This window comes from Homalodisca vitripennis, chromosome 3 (assembly GCF_021130785.1).
Source record: "Homalodisca vitripennis isolate AUS2020 chromosome 3, UT_GWSS_2.1, whole genome shotgun sequence".
Taxonomy (NCBI): Eukaryota; Metazoa; Arthropoda; class Insecta; order Hemiptera; family Cicadellidae; genus Homalodisca; species Homalodisca vitripennis.
Window position 1 is genome coordinate 116,214,644 of NC_060209.1, and position 21,785 is coordinate 116,236,428.

Here is a 21,785-nt window from a genome sequence, read left to right on the forward strand (position 1 = left end):
GTTACATGGTTGTGTTTACATCGTTTTGAGGTTAGGATCTCTAAAATGATTTTGTTAAATTGATATCTCCCGTGCGTACGTGCGTGCGCGCGCGCGCACGCGCGCGCGTGTGTGTGTGTGTGTGTGTGCGCGCGTGTGTGTGTGTGTACATATTTTTTGGGAAAATATGAAGACCATATATTAGATATACTTTAGAACCAAAGGATAAATGTAAGTAATGCATTAATTATTTTTGTTTTAGTGTTGTGTTACCGGTACTGAAAAATGATTTTTTCATTATGTACATCATTTCAAGCATTGTTATGTAACTATAGTAATTATATAAAAAAGTTAACCATTATTTTTTTTCACATTAACAATGTTATAAAGAATATTAAAAAAATTCTTCCCATAGTAAAATTGTTTCTTATTAATTTGTCAAAAAAAATAAAAACTAAAAAATAAAAATTGCTTTATACATTTTTTGGTTTTGACATGCCAAAACTAATATTATTTTATGTTGTTTCATTTGTTTTGTAACATTTTATTGTAATACAACTTTTTACAAATATTTTGATACCTGTTTCATAAAAATAGTATGAAAAATAATAAAAATATATTCTTTTTCCGGAAGCCCGGTAATACTTCTTATTATTCCCTGGCATTTTTCGCATATGACTTGCAATATAGTTGCTAGTGCATTTCTTTTGTACTAAATTTTTTGCCTTGTGGCATTCAAAGGGTTAAAAGCAATAGAGCCATTGGCAAAGTCCAAGTGCAATGTTTACGATGTAAAAAGAAAACATTTGTGCCACATTTCAGTACAATCAATAATATTCCAACATAAAAATTTATATTTCTTGATCAATAAAATAAAATAGATTATTGATTTCTACTGCAAGAAGGGAACGTTGTTGATAGGGTTTCCTCAAACTCGGTTAGTGTGTAGTAAGCTTAAATACACAGACCATTTTTCCATTTATGGGCGTTGGTGATATCAAGCCCTGACCTTAACTACAACATTTCTGCAGCGGCTAGGAGCTAAGAGGGTTAAACATCTTAGCAGACATTTCAGAAGTATGAAATAATCCAAACAGCACAATGAACTGAGGTACTGAAGACTAGACGATGGGTTGTCTGACAACCCAAGTTCAAGTCCAAGGGCTGGTGGATGGAAGGAGTCTAAGGTGCTGTCAGGATGCCTCGATCTTCCAGAGCACTCTTGAGAGTGTAGAACATCTGCAACTGTTGCTCTGGCTTCAAACTAAATACCTGTCAACATTGCTTAGGTTATGTGAGAGTTCAAAATCAAAACATATATTTCTAAATTATTATTTTATTTCCATGAAAATATTAGACTTTCTCAAACAAAATTCAAATCACGGTGTAATTTTATATAATACACCTAAACTTACATTACACATGACATGAATTCAAATATATAAAGTTTGGACGGTACATTTTTAATACACAAAGAATATATTACAGTGAATAATTAGTCTCGAACTGATAAATTAACATAAAAGCCTTCTATATTCCATGTCTGACCTCTAAATTGAATGTTTAGTTATAGATATCTAGTCACAAACATTTTTGTTTCTTGTTAAAGTATATTTATTTTACTCTCTTGATATTAAAAATGTAATTTTAAAATTTAAACCCATGTTAAGGGTTCTAGATAAATGTAGTGTTGATTTTGTGCACTGCTTTAGACAGCTATTTCAAGGACAGTTTCAATTATTTAATTAAAAATTTCAGAAAATGTCTGATAACTTGCATTTAAGACTAACAAGCAGACTATTTTAATGTTTTAAAAAGATCGTTTGATATTTTATCTTCTACGGGTAGTTACTGAGCAAAATATAATGTGTTATACAGAAATTTTGAATTTGTGTTAAAAGTATGTACAAAATTAACACTTTCATAAAGCCAGTGTTTGAACATTTTTAGGTGATTTTGAATACAAACTCAGCCTATTTTATCATTACAATTAGTAATGAAAGATAACAGAACAACCTTAATAGTAAGTTTACTGTAAACAAAAATTGCTCACCTGCTGAAGCAGCTTCTGGGGGGATGCAGTCCTGATAAAGGATGAGATATACACATTTACGAAGGTAGCCATGAGATATTGGCAGTCAAATCGATCCATAATCCCTCCATGTCCTGGGATCACATCACCAAAGTCCTACAACATATCAAGAAGTTATGAAATAAAAAGTCACTACAATCTTTAAGTAATTTAAATTATTGTGTTTTTTTTTTCATTATTATTTGATTTTTTGCAACTCTAAATTTTTATAATGTTTACTATTAACTTTTTAACAATGCATATATATTTGTAGGTGTGTATATTGTAAATGTATTTTGTGTAATAAAGATATAATTGACTGTCATTTTACCAATGTTTTCTTTTGACAGTTAACAGTGGTTAATTTTAAAGTAAAGTAATGTCTTATTTTACCAGGCAAAGTTAGGGCTGAGAAGCTCTCTCTTACACTTAACCTGAGAATCAACGTTTTAAACATTTTAAAGGTGACTTCCGAACCATCACCAATGGCCAGGCAGGCAAATTGCTTGCAATGACAGGATCAATCAGTCGTAACCCATCCAAGAAGCAGCCACACCTGACGTTGCTTGATTAGGTTATTCACAACCCGCAGTACCTGCTACACTGCACCATAGGCAATGTAACATAATTTATACAAAATTATGATTATTTAACCATCCAACTGTCTGGCATGTTTCCCACATTGTCGCCTAATTTGCAAGGGTAATTTGAAAAATTCATAAAAAGTTTAATAATTATGATAATTATATTGTTTGATATACCATTTTGTTTGGAACAACCTGTAGACTATTTATAAGCTCATTTTAAAAATTATAATACAAAACATCAGATCCAAACCGTTACCTGTAAGCCGAGGAGTTCCACAAGGATCAGTCCTAGGCCCTGTACTGTTTATCTTATTTACCAATAACATGCCTCATCTTTTAAATGCCTACTGTTCTACTTTAATGTACGTCGACGATACTACTCTTCTGCTCACTGGGAGCTCTGCAGAAGAGCTAGCAATTGACTCATATACTGCACTAAATATGGCATACCAGTACTGCCACTCAAACGACCTAGTAGTCAATATGACCAAGACCAAACAACTAGCATTCAGTAGAAGACGAGATGAAATTGCAGCCCTACCAGAAGTTGACATGCAACCCAAGGCAACCCAGAAGTTGACATGCAACCCAAGGCAACATTTCTTGGCGTAACAATTGACGAAACTCTTTCATGGACTCAGCATGTTGACAACCTTTGCAAGAAACTAAACACCAGCCTCTTTGTTATCAAAAGAATTTACCACATTAGTGATTTAATCACTGCAAAGACAACTTATTATGCCCTTTTTGAATCACATCTGAGGTACAACATTGCTATATGGGGAGGCACCACAGTCACTAACCTACAGAGACTTCTCCTGATACAGAAGAAAGTAATAAGAACTCTTAAAGGCCTAGGACCCAAGAAAAGCTGTCGTGAAGGTTTCAAGGATCTTCGCATCTTGACAGTTGTGGCCCTCTACATCAAGGAAGTGATTATGTTTGCCGACATGAATGAACTCCCTCGGGGAACAGATATACACCAGTACAACACTCGACATGCTGACAACTACATCCTGCCAGCACACCATTTATCACTGTACGGGAGGAAGCCATTGTACATGGGACGCAAGCTCTACAACCTGCTGCCAACCGAGATAAAGGCTCAGAAGGGCAAGAAACTGAAGATGGCACTGAATAGATGGCTGGTGACCAGGCCATTCTACACGCTGGAAGAATATCTACAAGACACATGACCATCTTAGACATCAAGACTGCTCAATTCAACTTATTTATTTTGTAAATTTTAAACTTTAACATTGTATTATTGATGCCAATACATTTCTCTATGAAATTTTGTAAATAAAGAGATTTTGACTTTGACTTATACAAAATTTCAAATTGTAAAATAGTTTTAAGAAACTTTTTTTTTGTTTTTCATCACTTAACTTTTTTATTTTTGAGGGTATGTAACTTATATCAATTGAACTTCTACTAAAAAGGTGAAATAGCCAGATTATCTTAAATTTAACTATGGTTTCAAAAATATATAGTTTTACTATGATAATACTGAAAAATGAATAAGTATGCTATTATGATGTAACCGGCTGCTTAGCGATATAACAAGTAAAAGCATTGAGTAAGTCATTGATGTTAGGGTCCATAAGAAGTTCCCTGATATCACTTGACCAACAATTAACCGCAACATTCTTAGTGCGGTTATAATGACATAACCGCACTAAGAAACACGACACTGCTCTTTGCTTACACATGCAAGGGAACTCATTGTTTACAAACAATCCAACTCAGAGAAAACAATACGTTACTTTTTTGTATCGAAACTGTCTGGAAACAGGCATTAGGGAATTCAAAGACATACAAACAGATAGGTTATTTCATCACCTTTCCAATGGTATAACATTTATTTGTCTTTGAATGACCTCAGGATTTATAAAACTTTAAAATTAAAAAAAGTTGGAATTTAAAAAACCAGTACGTGTCAGTCAGCGAAATTTCACTGGTGACACAATGGAAACAACCGCGTCAGCGAAAATATTGCCGACCAATAGTTGGAGGGTTAAGTGTGATAGTTGTGTTTTGGTGAAAAAATACTAAAAATTTCATTACTGCTGTTATAAAATTTAATACATAAAAACACTGTTAATAACGTTTTCAAAGTGAGAAAAAAACATGTAAATTCTTACTATGGTTGCTGAAAATGATAAAGGTTTGAGGCAACATCGTTTCATAAGAACATTTTATACAGTTTATTTTCACAAGAATTTGTCTAAGTCTGTTTTGGGATATATATGTGATTTTAATGTTATATTTTCTGCTTACTCTTCTAATTTGTTATCCTTTCTAGATTGATTAAAGAAGAAGAATGTTCCTTATCTGGTACCGATTTGTTCAGAATAAACTTTACTGTCCTTTCATGCAGCACATTTTGCTTCATGATCACGGTGCATTTTGCTTTATCAACTCTGTAGCGCTTGATAAAACTCAGTTGATATTCATGAAACCTGCTAACCTGTTGCATAATTGTGTTGTCTATAATTTTTTTTGTAAATAATAGTGGTTGGATGTATATTATTCCTTACAGATTAAAAGGGTAAACTTAGATCCAAGTGCTTTTTTTTATTATCAGCCTAAGTATCATTAAAGCTGTTTTTTTTTTTTAATTAAAATATAATATTTCTATTCATAAGGAAATTTATTTTGTACATAGATCCAATAACTAGAATAACTGTAAAACTTTTATTTCTCAAAAAAATAGGAATCCATTAGATTTTTAATTAAGTTTACAACAAAACGTTATAACTTTAAAATATTTGATAAATTAACTCTTTTTGAGATAATGATTTTTTTTAAACTTATGAATGCTGCCTTTTGACATAAAAAATTATGTTATTTACTTTTTTGTTCTATTGATTAGCTTAACGCAACTATTACTCAGCTTAAACTTATTCACATTAACTGTTATTGAAATATAATTTTTTAAATAAACACATATGGACAGACGGACACTAAAATAAGTGAGACAAGACAAAAGTTCATATGAAAATTTTTGCTTTTTTGTGTCAACCTCTTGTGAAACACACTGTATATATACATAAACAGTATTTTCTATTTTCTCATAGCCATCATAGTTAGTCATGAGACCAAAGTAAAAATATTCGCTAATGCTCAGCCAAATTCCATGGAGTAACTTGCACCATCATTGAACTCAAGTGTTGTTCATATAGAAATAAAGCTTTATGAAAATTTCAAGTCTGTAAATCATTTCGCTTTTGAGATATTGCACGGAGAGACAGAATAGACAGAAATGAATTTTTTCAACCTCTAGAATAATAGGCTTTGCTAAAGCTCCGCCAATAATACCTACATTGTAGTATCAAATTGAGATTTCATAAAATTTTACATTTCCATGGTCACTTTTGGATATTATAGAATCAAATATAAAAATTACTCGCTTGGACAGAGTTGTAAAAATTACACCCTTCCCATCCTAAATATTTACCATTTACATAAGTAAAATATTAAAAACAAAATAAAATAGTTTAAGTATTTCAAAGTTTGTGGTCAAAGGTCAGTCAGGAGTTAGTGTTAAAATTCAGACAGTGCAGTACAGTACACTACAATGAGAACTTCAATAAATAACCGAAGAACACAACTTAAGATCCCTAATTTTCACAATTTAAATTAGTTAAATAAACAAAACCAAATTTTTAACCAACAGTTTTAAACTCTGTACCTTAAATTGTGTACTTCTGTCAGATATTTAAAAAAGAACACACAACACTTTTTACACATAGAGTAAACGGTAGTCTATCAGCTAAGTATCCAGAATACACCAAGAAGTTCACTAGAAACATGAATAGTTTTAATTTGTTGGAATCACTGGATATAGAAATAATGAAAATAATGTCACCTTTTCAGTGTTTTTACTGTCATAACTTGAGAGAAACAACATTGACTATGGTGCACAAAAGCATTAATGAGGTTATACATTTTAAAATAACAGTATATTAGTTTATATTGAAAGAAAGGACTATGTGTCATAACAGAATTTTAAACATTCATTACACCAATTTATACAATTATATACCTAATAATAACAGGTTCTTTATTTCAATTGACAAACTATGTGCTATAATAAAAATTATGCACAAAAGATGTTTTAACAAGATATTTAAAACTGTGAATACCAAAAGAAAAACCCAAAACATTCATGAAAAAGTTATTTAATAAAAAGTCAACACGAATAATACAAACATGGAGGCATGCACAGCACACCACAAGCCTGAACTGGTTGACTGCAAGTGCAGACTCACAAGAGTCAAAATGAAATTTTTTCCTTATGTTTTACATCACAATAGACAACAAGTATTACAGCAGGCAAAGCTATTTCCAGCAATTAATTAGGTAAAAACCAACCTTTATTTTAAAAGCTCTTTTGAAGCCACTAGCAAAAAATCCGCCAAATGGTCCAATGACAGAGCTAAAGAGGGACATTGACAGTGAATGGAGCATGAAAGGATAAATGCTGACAGTTCCCTCGTAGCCAAACTGTAACAAGACAATCAGAAGTTAACAACTGGATCAGGAAAGGACACAATGATTACTGTTCCTTAGTAGTCAAACTGTAAAAAGTCAATTAGTAAGTTTTACATGGTTGACAGCAACTTATACAATATTGGTTGTTTGACTATGGTTATTAGTTGAACTCAACTAAACAGTTCAATTTAATGTTGCTGCACTATTATTCCACAACTACAACTACAACCCTGCTGAAAACTAACCTTTTCGCAGACTAGAAAAGTGTTGTACTTGAGAAGAACAAACCTGACACAGAATTCATTTTTTCACAAAGGTTATTCTGCAAAATGTTGTAAAACAAGAAATGCTGGATTTTGATTTTAAAAATTTATTCAAAATATAGTTTGCTAAAAGCATATTATTATAATTCATTGAACATTATAATTAATTTTTATAAACTCAGTTAAAACTTAAAATAAAATAAAAACTTAAAGTTAAATTTTGGTTAAACAATCAATTTAATGTTATTATTTAACCCTGGAACTGGCCATCATTTTTCCCAAAATGGCAGGCACTTTTTGGTGATTTTGTAAGGGTTTTCTATTTTAATCACTGCTCATCTATTTTTTAAGATAAAAAACATTTTAAAAACATCACTGTCTTTAGAAATAAATGCAGTTTCCCAAAAAAAATATTTAAGTTTGAATCATTGAATATATTTTTATTTTTTTACAGATTACCATAAAAATATTAGTAAAGAATAAATTTTTCTCAAAATGTATAGCACCCTCTCAGGTAATATGAAAGTTTTTAGAATAATTCTAAAATATACAAAAGTTTACTTATATACCTCAATTACAAATTACAAAAAAAATTTAGGTAAAAGAAGTTTATTGGTACTTTTGGATAATATATCTATAAAAATTACAAAATCTGAAAAAATTTTGTATAGCACTATTATGTATACCATTGTGACATTTTGGAATCTATTGGATGAACAAATATTTTTTTCTAAGAGATAAATATATGTAGAAGAGAAAAATATGATATTTATAGAAGTTTACATTGTATCATATATTGTTATATGGCAACAAAATTTTTTTCTATTTTTACAAAAGTCAAAATTGTGAAATAAATGCCTAACTTTTTTAGCTAACAATTTTCTTTTCATCCAAATATTATTTATAAAGATAGAACGTTTATTGAAGTTTACAAAAATGTACAACAATGTATTTTTATCTCTATTATTTTTTTGTAAAAAAAAATAAAACAAGCGGTGGTCATAGAAATACCTTCTAATACCTTCAGAAAAAGTAAAAAAAAATTTACTTTTATAATAAATACCTTTGCATAAATTTAAATCAAAATTTTATTTTAATTAAAATTAAATTGTCTACAAAATAATAAAACACTGAACCTACGTGAACATAGGCTTATTTTCAGTTTCACAAAAATCCAACCTATTCGCTAAAACTTAACCTAACCTCTACATTTTTCACTTCACTAATTAAAAACAAAAACAATAAACAAACTTTTATTTATACACACTAAATAACGAGAAGTCTAAAATATCCAAATAAATAGCAAGCAATACACTAATACCGGCAGATGACCTGACGTAATAACAACAAAGAAATCAACACGGCAACCATGCGATGCGTTGTTCTTCTCTACTGGCTGAGTCGGTGATTGCGCAACAGAACAAAAATAAAATACTAGTTCATAGTCTTCGTTGTCTATTATACTGTTGCTTAGAGCAATTCATCTTCTTTGTTTTGATATGATTTTCACTATTTCCAGACAACGATAAAGTAACAAAAATAACAAAATTTAATGAAGCTATTTTCGACGCATTAAGCATTTTGGGATTTTACAAAACACGAGCTTTTCAAACGCTTGTTTTTATAAACATTTATTTTCCTACTGGCTATTGAAAAGATGTTTCTGAAAGCCAAGAATACACTGTTTTCAATGACGAAACTTACGATCGTGTAGAACGTAAACTCACGATAGGGAATTTTTACAAACATACGGTAATTTTAGCGTGTTCGGAAATTACGCAAACAAATGGCGATCGGAAATGTGAACATCCAAGTTTAGAATTTTATAATGAAAGATTTAACTTAACTATAGAGCGTTTTATGATTTAATATGAAACCTTGAATCTTTATCTTTAGATTTACGTATGTTTTACTTCAAACAAAGTAAAAATAGACTTGCTGTGAGAGATCATATTACGACATAGTTAATGCGTCGAAAATAGCTTAGTGCCATTTTGAAACTGTAGTTAATGCGTCGATAATCGCTTAAAGCCAGTTGCAGGGTTAAGTTGTTTACACAGAGTTCATACAAAAATAATACATTTGATTCCCTAACTTACCCTGATTTCCATGACATGTAGAATCTTTCTCTAACTCTCGGCTTGTAATGAAAACATATTTTAGAAAATTATTTAAGGTTATATAAAACATTTGATTTTTTGACAATCAGCCTTCACCATCCTGATAGCTGTTTAAAACACTCCTTGTTTATTTAAAATACTTTAGTACTGAACAAAAATACTAACAATTTAACAAGAACTACTTTCTAAAAGTGAAATATTTGGAGCATTACCTATGCATAAAATTGTATTTACAGTTTGAAATAATATGTAATGAACTAGGTTGTAAATAGAATATGAGACAAAAATTAAGTAATAAAGATTAATCAAATAAGATGTGAGTAAGTTCTTGACCTGTATGTTTATTTGACGTAAGATCTTTTTTACCAACATTTTCAAACATGATAAATAACAACACTATAATTGGCAACAAATTTCAAGATGCTCTAACAAGATATTTAAGGTCAACAGTCATAATAACAGATATATAACAATTTGAAATAAAGGCATATATGTTGTCTTTTTTCTCTAAAATTACAAATTCTCACTTAATTTCTTACTCTTCTTTGAGTGCCTTTATCTTTTTTTTTAATTTCTGCATTACCATAGCAAATTTTACTTTTATTTTTTTCCTTTCTGATTTCTCTTTAATTCTTCCAAATATATATATATATATATATATATATATATATATATATATATAAAATATATTTGATATTTTATCTGTAATAATAAATTATAGATTAAAGACAATTTTGAAATTAATACCGTACTGTGATTTAAAATAATTAAAATTAAAAAATCATCAATAGAGTACAGAGCTAGATTTTTAAATTATGATTTAAGTTTGTATTTGTTATTATTTCAAATTTTTGCTGTACTACTTGTAAATTCTGTGGGGAAATGAAATAGGAATTTTGTACCTACAAAATGTGTCTTTTCCAAAAAACTAGTCGATGTGCCTCCACAGGCACGATTTAATTGTTGATACATTCTCCATCATACAGTATTGGTCTCCACTGAGAGTCACAACTCTTCTGCCTAACCATCATACTGAATTTTACAGACAGAGTTCTCGCATGCCAGCAAAGTTAAAGAGGTTATATGCTGGACATTATTTTTTCATATATTAAATTAGAAGATTAGATGAAAAAATGTATGTATTTTGTTCATGTCTCATGTAAAAATACATTTCTTGCTGTAAAACTAACGCTCTTTTTGAACCACCCAGATATAATTATTTATGAAAAACACATATTATGTATGTGAATTTATATTGCATCACACAAGTGGTATATTCTCTTGATATGTATTGGGGTTCATAGAGATATAACAATTACAAAAAACAATAGAACCTTTTCTGATAATTAAGTAGTTTTTAAACTTTTTGAACCAAACAAGTTTTTGATTTTTATTACAGCAACCTTTAAAATTGTTAACAAACCAAATAATCAAAAACTCCCTTATTTTTAAATCTATATCCTCTGATTTTTGAAATCTTTTAAAAGAGATCCCTAACTTTCCCAGACCCTTTTCCAAATCCCTCACTTTCCAAGTATGTGTGAACACTGGTTTGTTTGGATATTGTATTTATTTTAATGTTTTTAAAAATGACCAAACAACAAAATCTTTTCTTAACTTATTACGATCATATAATATGTATTGTGTCAACATGGAAGCAAACTAGAGGCCAAGCTTGCATTGATAATATAATAACTAACATAAGCAATGACGAAGTGCAGTGCAAAGTTGTAGATGCTTGTTATGTCAGACACATTTTGGTGTTTTAGCAAACTTTAGTAGCCTTGACAATCTCAAAAGTAGAGCTAACGTAATCACTAAACAGGTTAGATCTTTAGACTCCCAGGCTGTATATTATCTTAAAGAAAATTTAAATAACTTTAGTTGGAATTACTTGTATCGGTATGCTAATGTAAACGAAGCTTTGACTTATTTTTTGAGCATATTAAGTGTTAATTATGATGAATGTTGCCCTGTAAAAAATGTAAAGGTAAATGAGTCCAAAAAGTAAAAATAAAATAAAAAATAAGTGGTTTACACCTCCTCAACTTAAATCCTACAGGGATTCTGTTATGGTATTTTATGATAGATATAAAAATCACAAAGATCTTACTGATGGAAATGTTCACAAAACTGCATACATTACAATCAGAAAGCAATACAAGGCTGAAATAAGGACGGGCCAAAACAAAATTGCTTTTGAAAATTACATTCTATCATCCAAAAAATAAGTGTGTAAAGCTGCTTGGAATGTTATTAAGTCTGAATCAAACTGTAACAAGGAATATCAAAAAGACTACTATTGATTCTGATACTTTTAATAATTATTTTGTAAATTGTGTTAGCCAAATGAATAACCTACATCCAAATGATAACTTTGATTTAGCTATTCAAAATGTAAACAGTTTTATCTCTTGTAGATCCTTTGAAAAGAAAGTACTTTACTTGGAAACCCATTACTGTCAAGGATGTCTTGTTTGTGTGTATCTAAATTTAGCTCATCACAAAGTGAAGATTTCTATGGGTTTTCTAATAAGATATTTAAAGAAATAATAGACACAATAGCTGAGCCTTTAGTATATATATTTAATATGATTTTGGATCAAGGGATTTTTCCTAGCAAACTTAAGGTAGTGAGGATTACACCAATATTCAAGAAAGGTGATAGAAACAGTCCCTCTAGCTACAGGCCAATATCATTAGTCCCTATAGTGAGTAAAATATTTGAGTGTTGTGTTAAAGATCAGCTGTATAATTTTTTTGACAGTAGCTCGCTTTTGTGTGAAGAACAGTTTGGATTTTTACCAGGAAAAAACACATCAAAAAGCAGTTCAATCAATTGTTGAAAAGGTCCTCATAAGTTTTGAAAAACAGAGATCCATGCTCTGCTACTCTAATTGACTTGTCAAAAGCAATTTGATAGTATACCACACAAGCTTCTTGTTAAAAAATTACACAGCTACGGAGTTAGAGGTAAAGAACTTTTCTTGTTATCATCATATTTAACAAACAGAAGTCAAATTGTGATTCAGGGTTCTGATTTCTCAGATTACAAAAATGTGCAAGTTGGTGTACCACAAGGATCGGTACTTGGTCCTTTTTTTGTTTATTATAGCCATTAATGATTTTGCCAATAGTATGCCCTGTGCATCAGTTTTATATGCGGACGACACAACTTTATTCAATTCAAGCAAACACCTTAATGACTTAGTTACATTGCAAAATCAATCTTTACAAATAGCGCTTGAATGGTTCAAAAAACAATATGTTGACTGTAAATGCTGGTAAAAACCGAAGAAATATTTTTTCTCTTTGGACAACAACAGCATAAAGAGTTCTGTTAAACTTTTAGGAATTCACTTGGATAGCAAACTAAGCTGGGATAATCATACTAGTCAATTATGTGTTTAAGTTATCTAGAGTTATATATTTGTTACGTAAATTAAGTCTCTGTGTTAGTAAAAAAAATGTTAATTATGTCATATTATGCTTTTTTTCATTCTATATTATCGTATGGTATAAATCTATGGGGGAACAGCTGTGGGGTTCAGAGAGTTTTGATATGGCAAAAAATGGCACTAAGGGTTATCAAAAAATACTGGTAGTAGAGTTAAGAACACTGTCGTCCTATTTTTAAAGAATATAAAAATAATGACTGTTATAAACATGTATATTTTCTCTGCTCTAGTCAATGTTAGGGAAAATATTGATAATTACCAGCTTAAGACAGGACATACACAATTATAATACGAGATCTAATTATAAGCTAGAATTACCATTTGTAAGGCTCAAGAAAGCCCAGGTCAGCCATTATTGCATGAACATTGCACTTTTTAATAAACTTGCCAAAGGAATGTTGGTACCTTGAACTAAATAAATTTAAATTATTACTCAAGGGTTGGTTGGCAGAAAATCCATTTTATAATATTGAGGAGTACATGACATGTGACACGAACGCTTTAGCAGGATCAATTTTACAAACTTGATAATAACTGTTAATTTATTTTATGTAATATTTTATAATGTCTGTGTTATATGTGCTATTTATTTTTGTGTGTATCTATATGTTTATTTTATGATAATGAACAATCTTGTTTGTAGATAATAACAAAATGTAACTGACGATGCCTATTGTAATCACTGTATTACTTAATGGAAAATAAACGATCTTGTATCTTGTATCTTGTATCTTTCTAAAAACACAGGCAATGATTGTAAAAGAGACAAGCTAAAGCTAGGCTACTGACCAATGCCACAATATTGCCTAGTGTCTCGGGCAGAGTGTATTGCTGGGGCCGGAACAGTGGAGAGGGGTCACATTCCATTGTCATGCGTCCCAGTTTCTCACTGAACTCGATAGGACATACAAAATACTTGTACTGACACAACACGTACGACATCTGCAAACAGTCCCCAACATATAATTTACAAATATAATAACGATTACCAAGTGAAACAATAACTTTATTTGAATATTCTAAAACAAACATGTATATATTATTCTGTTTTGGTTTTTGTTTTTGTTTTACACACAATCATGATTTCATTTTTAAAATACACTCAATTTTAAGTTCTTTTAGGATTTGTTTATACCAACTATTATAAACTAAGAATTAAATCTTTTTAAACTGTAAAATAAGAAACATATCATACAATTAAACAGAATACAAATAAAATTGAGATCAATTTATAAACTAAACAGGCAATTAAAATTACTATATTATCTAGCTAAACAAAGAAAACAATGATAGCTCACTATTACTAATAAATTAATTACAAACTAATTAGCAAATACATTTTCAGCTTGTATATGACAGTTGTAATGTGCAGAACAAATTTAATTCTGGAACATATATTAAATTCTTAGCTTCATTTCTTTAATGTTCATCACCAAGAAACTGAATAAGTACCGACATGAATGAATTGGTATAGAACAAGGTACAAAATGCTAAATATAAAAGTAAAACAATGTTAAAGATAGAAAATATATGATTGCATTGAAATACTACCTGCAATGATTTACATTGTCACTGTTCTTTCATTGAGTTAATAAATAGGTATATTCTCAGTTTTCATCTACAGTAGTTACCTATCTACAGCCATTCATATCAGTCTCTGTTTAAAGGTCTGGTTTAAAGGATCCATCATAGTAATCCTTTTTACCTCTATTTTTCTTTTATTATTATTATTATTATTATTTTATATATATATAAAATAATGAAGAAAAACGTGATACAATATGTCATAATCTCTTTCTGATTAAGTATGGATGCTTGATTTTTTTTAATTTTTAACAACTGGTTTTTACTTGGCACTGCTATATCCCGAAAAGAAACAGTTCTTTCTCTGTAGTTTAATCTTTATTGTAATAATTAATCAGTCCAGTTTAAAAACACTCACCAACAGACCAAATATAACTGTTGCTATCCCCCCACCAATAAATCCTTCCCAGGTCTTCTTTGGTGACAGTTTGATCAATGGTGTCCGTCCAAAGAAGAAGCCAAACAGGTATGCCCACACGTCATTACAAACAATCATAGAAACCGGTACAATAAACCTGAAACAATTATTAAAGTAGAGTAAAGTAAAGTTAATTATTATTTAGTAGTAAAGTAATAATTTATTGTAATTCTGTTATATTTTAAATATTTCTAATTTAAGTCAGAATCAGAATCAGAATATCCTTTATTAACAATTTCTTAAGAAATGCAATAGTGTCATACGTACAAAATTATGTTTTATAAAATACACAATTTTAAGTACTTATAATGTAATTTATTCAAGACCTTCAGCATTATATTACTATAGCTAACTATTGATCTCATTGATATGAAACTTAATAATTCGTTTACACGAGAGCAACGTGTCAGTGACCTACTCAGTATCATCATAGTCTCTGTCACTCCTACTAACTCCTCTCAGAGCATTTGTAATTAGACTTCAAGTAATATCCATCCAATAAACACTTCCACTGCCGCCTCCTAATTTTGACAACTTTCTAACACTGTCGCCTGTTTTAAAGATTTTGAAATAAATATAATTTTTTAACCCATTATAAGAAAACCATGGGACTTTATTATACATTACACATCAAGAAAATCAACAGAAAACAATCAAAAAGCATGAAGAGTACATTAAGCACGCTGATTCCTGAGTCAAATTCTACTGCTCTCAATCTTGTTGCTAGTCACAGTAGTAATATCCACGTTTTTATTGCAGATGTCAAAACCGTTCCATTTCTACTTAATTGTTTATAAGGATACAAAAATAGGTTTCTTTATATTTATCAATTATACTATGTTTAAATTTTGTGCTATATATAAACATTTTCAAATCATAACTTTATTATTACCCTTTTGGATTATACCAAACTCCAGTTTCAATTATCAAAGACTAATTTATCAATAAAACATTCAAGAAATGTTATTAGTGAAATATCACAAATTATTAATTTAATTTATTATTTTAAATTCTTTAATGAATTCTAATAAAATAAATGTATTTTAGTCATGAACTAAGATAGTATAATATATTCTAACGATAACTTAAAAAATTATATTAATGAATAACAATTGTTAATGTTTACATAACCCAACCAGCAACTGACATATACATACCAGATAAGTCCCTCAAAGATGTTCTGTATAATTAGGTAGCTCTGGGTGACTACGATGAGGAGAGCAACATGAGTCCAGGCAAACAGAGAAAACTGCTTCATGTAATACTTGTTGACTAGAGAGAGCACAAACCACACAAAGCCGACGATATACAGGCAAAATGAGAAGAACCGATGGTATGTGACCAGCACCCTCAGATAGTCCTGAGCAATACAATGACATACATAATAACATTTGTACTGTTACAGAAAGAATGATTGTGGAACATTTTAAGAGCCTATTTTATCATACAAAACAGATATCATTTCTATAATTTTTTTATTACTTTTGGTAGATCAGCAAAAAGTGAACTAGTATTAAAATAAGTAAAAAGCAATTAACAAGTTAAACACCTGGATACGATTGAACTGGTATAGAACTACCCATACATCTTGCAAATAAATCAATGACAATCAATGTTTAGAGAGTAGACTTAGTATACAACAACATAAATTTACCGTTCGATTGATGACAACTCCAAAGTAGTCAACTAAGCTTTCTCCATAAAAGAAGTAGTTGGATGCAATCAAGAAGTACCAAGAGAGAGATCGGAACCATGGTAGTCCGTGGATACGATACACTGTATAGCCGATGTTGATGATCTCCTCAAAACATTTCACTTGGACGATTAGAGTCTGAAACACATAAGTACTAATTCATTTAAGAACATCATTACAACAAAACATGGTGTGAGAAAAATTGTTATTCAAAGAATATTGAAATTACATTTTCACAAAAGAAACAGTTGTATTTGAATTTGGTTTACTTTAAATACAACAATATTATGTACGGCTTGACATTGTTACAAGTAGCCTGTAACTAAATAATAGTACATATAGCTGAAAATATAATATCGTTTTCATTTCTTGGTACCTGGCTGAAGGTCTTAAGTCTATTTATTTCAGCTACAGAATTTTGAATTCTTGCTTTTAGTTCTTTTGTCTAGATTTCCATCTAAAAGTACAAAACATTCAACCTTGTGGGTGATGACTCAATATTTTAGGCCGCTACAGAAGGCTAGAGCGATGTGTTTTTCTTGGTTCCCTAAATAACGCCTTATAGCCAATATTTTCATAACTTTCTTGTCCATTCTGACTGCTTACAAAGACAAAATACCAATTCATTCAATACAGATACATAATTTGCTATACAGTTGAACCTCAATACCTCAAACCTCATTAAGAGAAAACCTTTCTAAATCGAAAGAATTGCTTTGGATAACTCAAAATAATCTTATGACTTAATTTTTTCTGTGTAAGTCAAAGTTCAGAGTAATCTTACATCTATAACTCAAAATCCAATAGTTAAGTCGAACTCTTTAAATTAACCTCCACAAGTTGAATTCTACTTCTATGACTCAAATTTTTTCTTGGGCCTTGCTATCTCAAAAACCTCATGAATACAGAAGAGAGTAGACATAAACAAGAGTGCTCTGACCTGTTAGTGAGTCATCTGTTTGATGTCTGCCAGTATACTTCCGGTAATTACATTTTGATACACAGTAGTTTTAAGTTTAATTTTGTTCGTGGTTGTAAGGAATACAATATAGTTTTTACCTCAGTAAATTTAATTTAATTTTGTTTACCTTTATATCTTGTTTACCTCTAACAATAATAATAATAAATTTATTATTATATTAATTATAATTTTACTTTATATGTTTTAAGAATAACAGAAGTAGTTAATTTATTAATGTGTTAAATTATAATTATAACACATTAAAATATTACCTAAATTTCACCACATTGTTTAAATGTAAATATTTCTTTATTTTATTATCATTATTATTTTTTGTTTTATTCTTAAGATAATATTTTTAACATTTTAAATTTTACGTTGTCGCAGGTTAAGTAAGAAAGGGCCATGCGGCCCTAACTTTGCCTGTATAAATAAAGAATTTTTCATTTCATTTTACCTCTGCAAGTTAAATTCCATAAAACTATAATCTTAATAACTCAAACTATATCTAATTCGAAGCAAAACGAAGTCCCTTGATATTAGAGTTATCGAGGATCGATAATACTATACTCTATTATATTCGCTTATCTGACTCCTGAAGAAGATAATGGATTCCAGCCAAAGATTATAATAAAGGATTAATCTAAAATGGTGTTAATAATTCTTTAGCTTAAATGTTACCATCAAACCACAGAGTAAGTAATTTTTAAAATAGTAATATGTGTACAGTAGATGGTCCAAAATATAAATATTCTTTAATTACATTATTGAGTTTTAGGTTGGTAAACCTCTTTTCTGCTTTAGTTCCTTAAGGTTTGTTACTGCTATTTATTGGCATTATGTAAACTCAGCAGCCTACCTTTGTGTACCAATTTAGGATTTATAAATGTTAAGGAAAATATCAAAGTGTATCCCTTTTAACCATATTTAGATCATAATGATTTGAACTTGTTTCTAATAAATTGGTCATACAATAATATTTTGTTTACACAGTATTGTAATGCAAAGAATAAATTCAAAGCAATTTTATACGAAAAACCACAAGAGAGTGCAGTTGAGGGAGGAGCCTATTTTGCCCGTAACCTTGGAGCGGCCAACGAGAGCTGAGCGACGTTGCCAAACTTGTTCCCCGCTGTAACCACAAGCCGCGCGAGTCCAGCATTCTTAAAATACTTAACCGTTACGCTCGAAAGAAATGTTTAGAGCTGTCTTGAATTAATTAACTACGTATTACAAAATGTAATTTTTACGGTCATTTTAAAAAAAAGTACATCTCTGTAGCTTATTTCCATGTTGAGTTAAAATGGATTGAAATAAATTATTGTTATTATATTACTCATATACGAAGATCGTAGGATTAAAAATCTTTAGCCGAAAATATAAATAAAAAAGAAAACATAAAAATACCGCAAAAAAAACGTTAATTTTCCGTATTTAACAGTTAGATAATGCCATTATCATTGATATATAATAAGGCATTACATGTGTGCATGGTATAATCATGTTATGTTAAATGGATTTTCAATTTGGTAAGAAAGTTATCAAATACATTTGAAATATATGTTCTTTTCCATAAATATTATTCAGTACATAACGATGGGAATTGTTGCCGCAAACGGTTTTGTTACGCACTTCGTTTCTCATAAATTTATAACCATTTGAAAGCATTTTTTCCTACCTGGCTATTAATAGTCTTGAATCTGTGTTATGTAAAATTTTTTTTATTACAAGTGGGTGATTTAAATAATTTAAACTGGTCATAGTTGAAAAATCATACAGCACAAGTATTTTTATAATTATGAATGCACTTTCTTATAAAATTCTAAAGTAACGGTTTTCTATAACATCCAATGAAATTTGAACACAGTACATAATAGATGATTCAGACGAGTGAAAATGTGGAGGAAACGGGGTGAAATACCTGTAAACAAAAGCCGCACCAGCCAGCAGTGGTGGTTAAAAACCAGACAGATGAGTCATACTATTTCCAAGAAACAGCCCCTTCCTCCTTCCTGTCTCTGACCGTCAGTCAGTGCCTATTGTCGCTTCATCAGTGGCGGTTGAAAATACTGCATTCTCTTCAATTCCAGTACGCATATATTATTTTGTGCTGAATTTTACTGTTGATGAACGTTTTCGTGTTTTTAAGTGTTGTTTATTGGTAGCTATTATAAGTGTACGATTATTTTCTGTGTAGTGTCAATTGTAATATACTTGTTATTGTGATTCCTTATTTGGACAAAATTGAGTGTGATGATGTTTGTTCAAGTGCACAGCCATCCGGAAGTAAGAGTGGTAGCGGAAAAACCCTAACATAGTGGAGAACGACGTATTATTTACAAACGTTTACAACTTTTTCAAAAAACTGTCGTTGACAAATTTCGAGAAACTTTAAACTTTAAGCAAAGTGGTAAACTGTGTGCTGAGGCCTGTGGTGTAAGTGAAGAACCGTTAACAAAATAAGTAAAGAAGCTAAGCTGGCCGAAGAAGATGGACCTTCATCATCAGAAATTAAGTTTTCAACGCCAGGAAAACAAAGAAGTCGAAAATCAAAAATAACAGGCTTTGACGACTTTGAAAAAAGATGTGTTTTGAGACGAAACTGTTCTTTCGTACTACGACAGAGGGGAATTTCCCACATCAAAAAGAATCACGCAGGATCTCAAAACAAAACTTGATTACAACGGATCGGTAACTTCAACACAATTAGATTATTAAGGCATGTTGGTTTCAGGTATAAGAAAACAATGATGGTAGAAAGTTTTTATTGGAACGAAATGATATTGTAGCGGCTCGTTTAAAATTTTTTGAGAACTATGTAAGAGCTTAGAGAATCTGGTGATTGTAGGCCCATATATTACCTCGATGAAACATGGAGTTAATGAAAACCATACTCGAAAATACATATGGCAGGATACGACTGAGTCTGGTGGACTAAAGGTTCCTCTCGGCAAAGGTAGAAGATTAATAATTTGTCATGTCGGTTCGGCAAAAGATTGGTTTTTGCAAGAAATGTAAGTGGGTTTTTCGGTCTAAGGACATCATCCAGTTCGGACTATCACAATGAAATGAACAGCTGAATCGTTTAGAAAATGGTTTAAAAAAATTGCTATGCATTTTGGAAGAAGGCTCGATCATCGTTATGGATAATGCTCCATACCACTCAGTACTCGCCGAGAAAATTCCAAATTCATCGTGGAGAAAGGAAGAGATTCAAAATTGGCTGTCTCGAAAAAACATACAATACTGTATGAAAGAAACGAAACCAGAACTTATAATGAGGTGTTCTCCCATATAAAACCCAACAACAAAAACTTATGAACTCGACGTATTAGCCAATGAAATGGGGACATACAGTTGTCAGGCTCCCTCCTTATCACTGCAGTACAATCCCATTGAAATGGTATGGGCTCAAGTGAAGGGGAGAGGTAGCACGTAATAATAAGACATTTAAAATAACCGACGTTGAGAAACTTGTTCATGATGCTCTGGACAAAGTGACTAAAGAAGACTGGCAATCAAGAGTTCAGCACGCAGAAGCCTTGCAGCAAGCTGATTTTGAAAAGGAATGTATCCGCACAAGTGTTGTAGATCAAAATAATTATAAACTTAGCAGACAATTCTGACACGAGTAGCAGTGAGGCAGGAAAGTGAAAATGAAGAAGACTCCGAGGTTTTGGCTACGATGTTTGCCGCCTGAGGAGCGAATAAAATAATATACAAGTGCAAAGGTAAGAATATTATTAAGTCATCAATCATGCTTTTTTAACGTATTTCATTTTAAAATAGTAGGCCTAAAAATTATTTATAGTGGAAAATTTGATTATTTCATAATTTAAAAATATAATTGTTCGATAATTTTAAAATTGATTATCTTGTTATATTGTTTTAATTATTTTTAATCAAGGAACACGTCATGCATTGTCCCAATATAAGCAACATGTATATTAATTTTGTGTGTGTTTAGTAATCGTTTAAAATCACTGAAAAGTTGTTATGAAAATAAGCAAGTACTTTACTCTGACTATAACTGACGGGACGATTTGTTTGTTTTTAATCGATAGTTCGTTTGTAATAACATTAATAAACTATACAAGTAATTTAAATATAATATAGCAAACTGTCAACGCATTTTAAATATTGTTTTTCAATTA

At 30.5% G+C, this 21,785-nt stretch overlaps 1 protein-coding gene across 2 annotated transcripts in view; it reads right to left on the bottom strand.

Moving 5' to 3' along the window:
- Positions 1-722: 722 nt before the first annotated feature.
- The window catches only part of LOC124357371 (phosphatidate cytidylyltransferase, photoreceptor-specific), a 44,315-nt gene continuing 23,252 nt past the window's right edge, over positions 723-21,785 (bottom strand). For both annotated transcript variants that reach the window (XM_046809109.1, XM_046809110.1), the window contains exons 4-10: positions 16,632-16,808; positions 16,135-16,337; positions 14,918-15,074; positions 13,765-13,917; positions 7,015-7,146; positions 2,033-2,167; positions 723-1,251 (exon numbers count right to left, since the gene is read on the bottom strand). In XM_046809109.1, the coding sequence (XP_046665065.1) occupies positions 1,162-1,251; positions 2,033-2,167; positions 7,015-7,146; positions 13,765-13,917; positions 14,918-15,074; positions 16,135-16,337; positions 16,632-16,808 (1,047 nt within the window). In that variant the 3' untranslated portion in view covers positions 723-1,161. The remainder of the gene's footprint in view (positions 1,252-2,032; positions 2,168-7,014; positions 7,147-13,764; positions 13,918-14,917; positions 15,075-16,134; positions 16,338-16,631; positions 16,809-21,785) is intronic.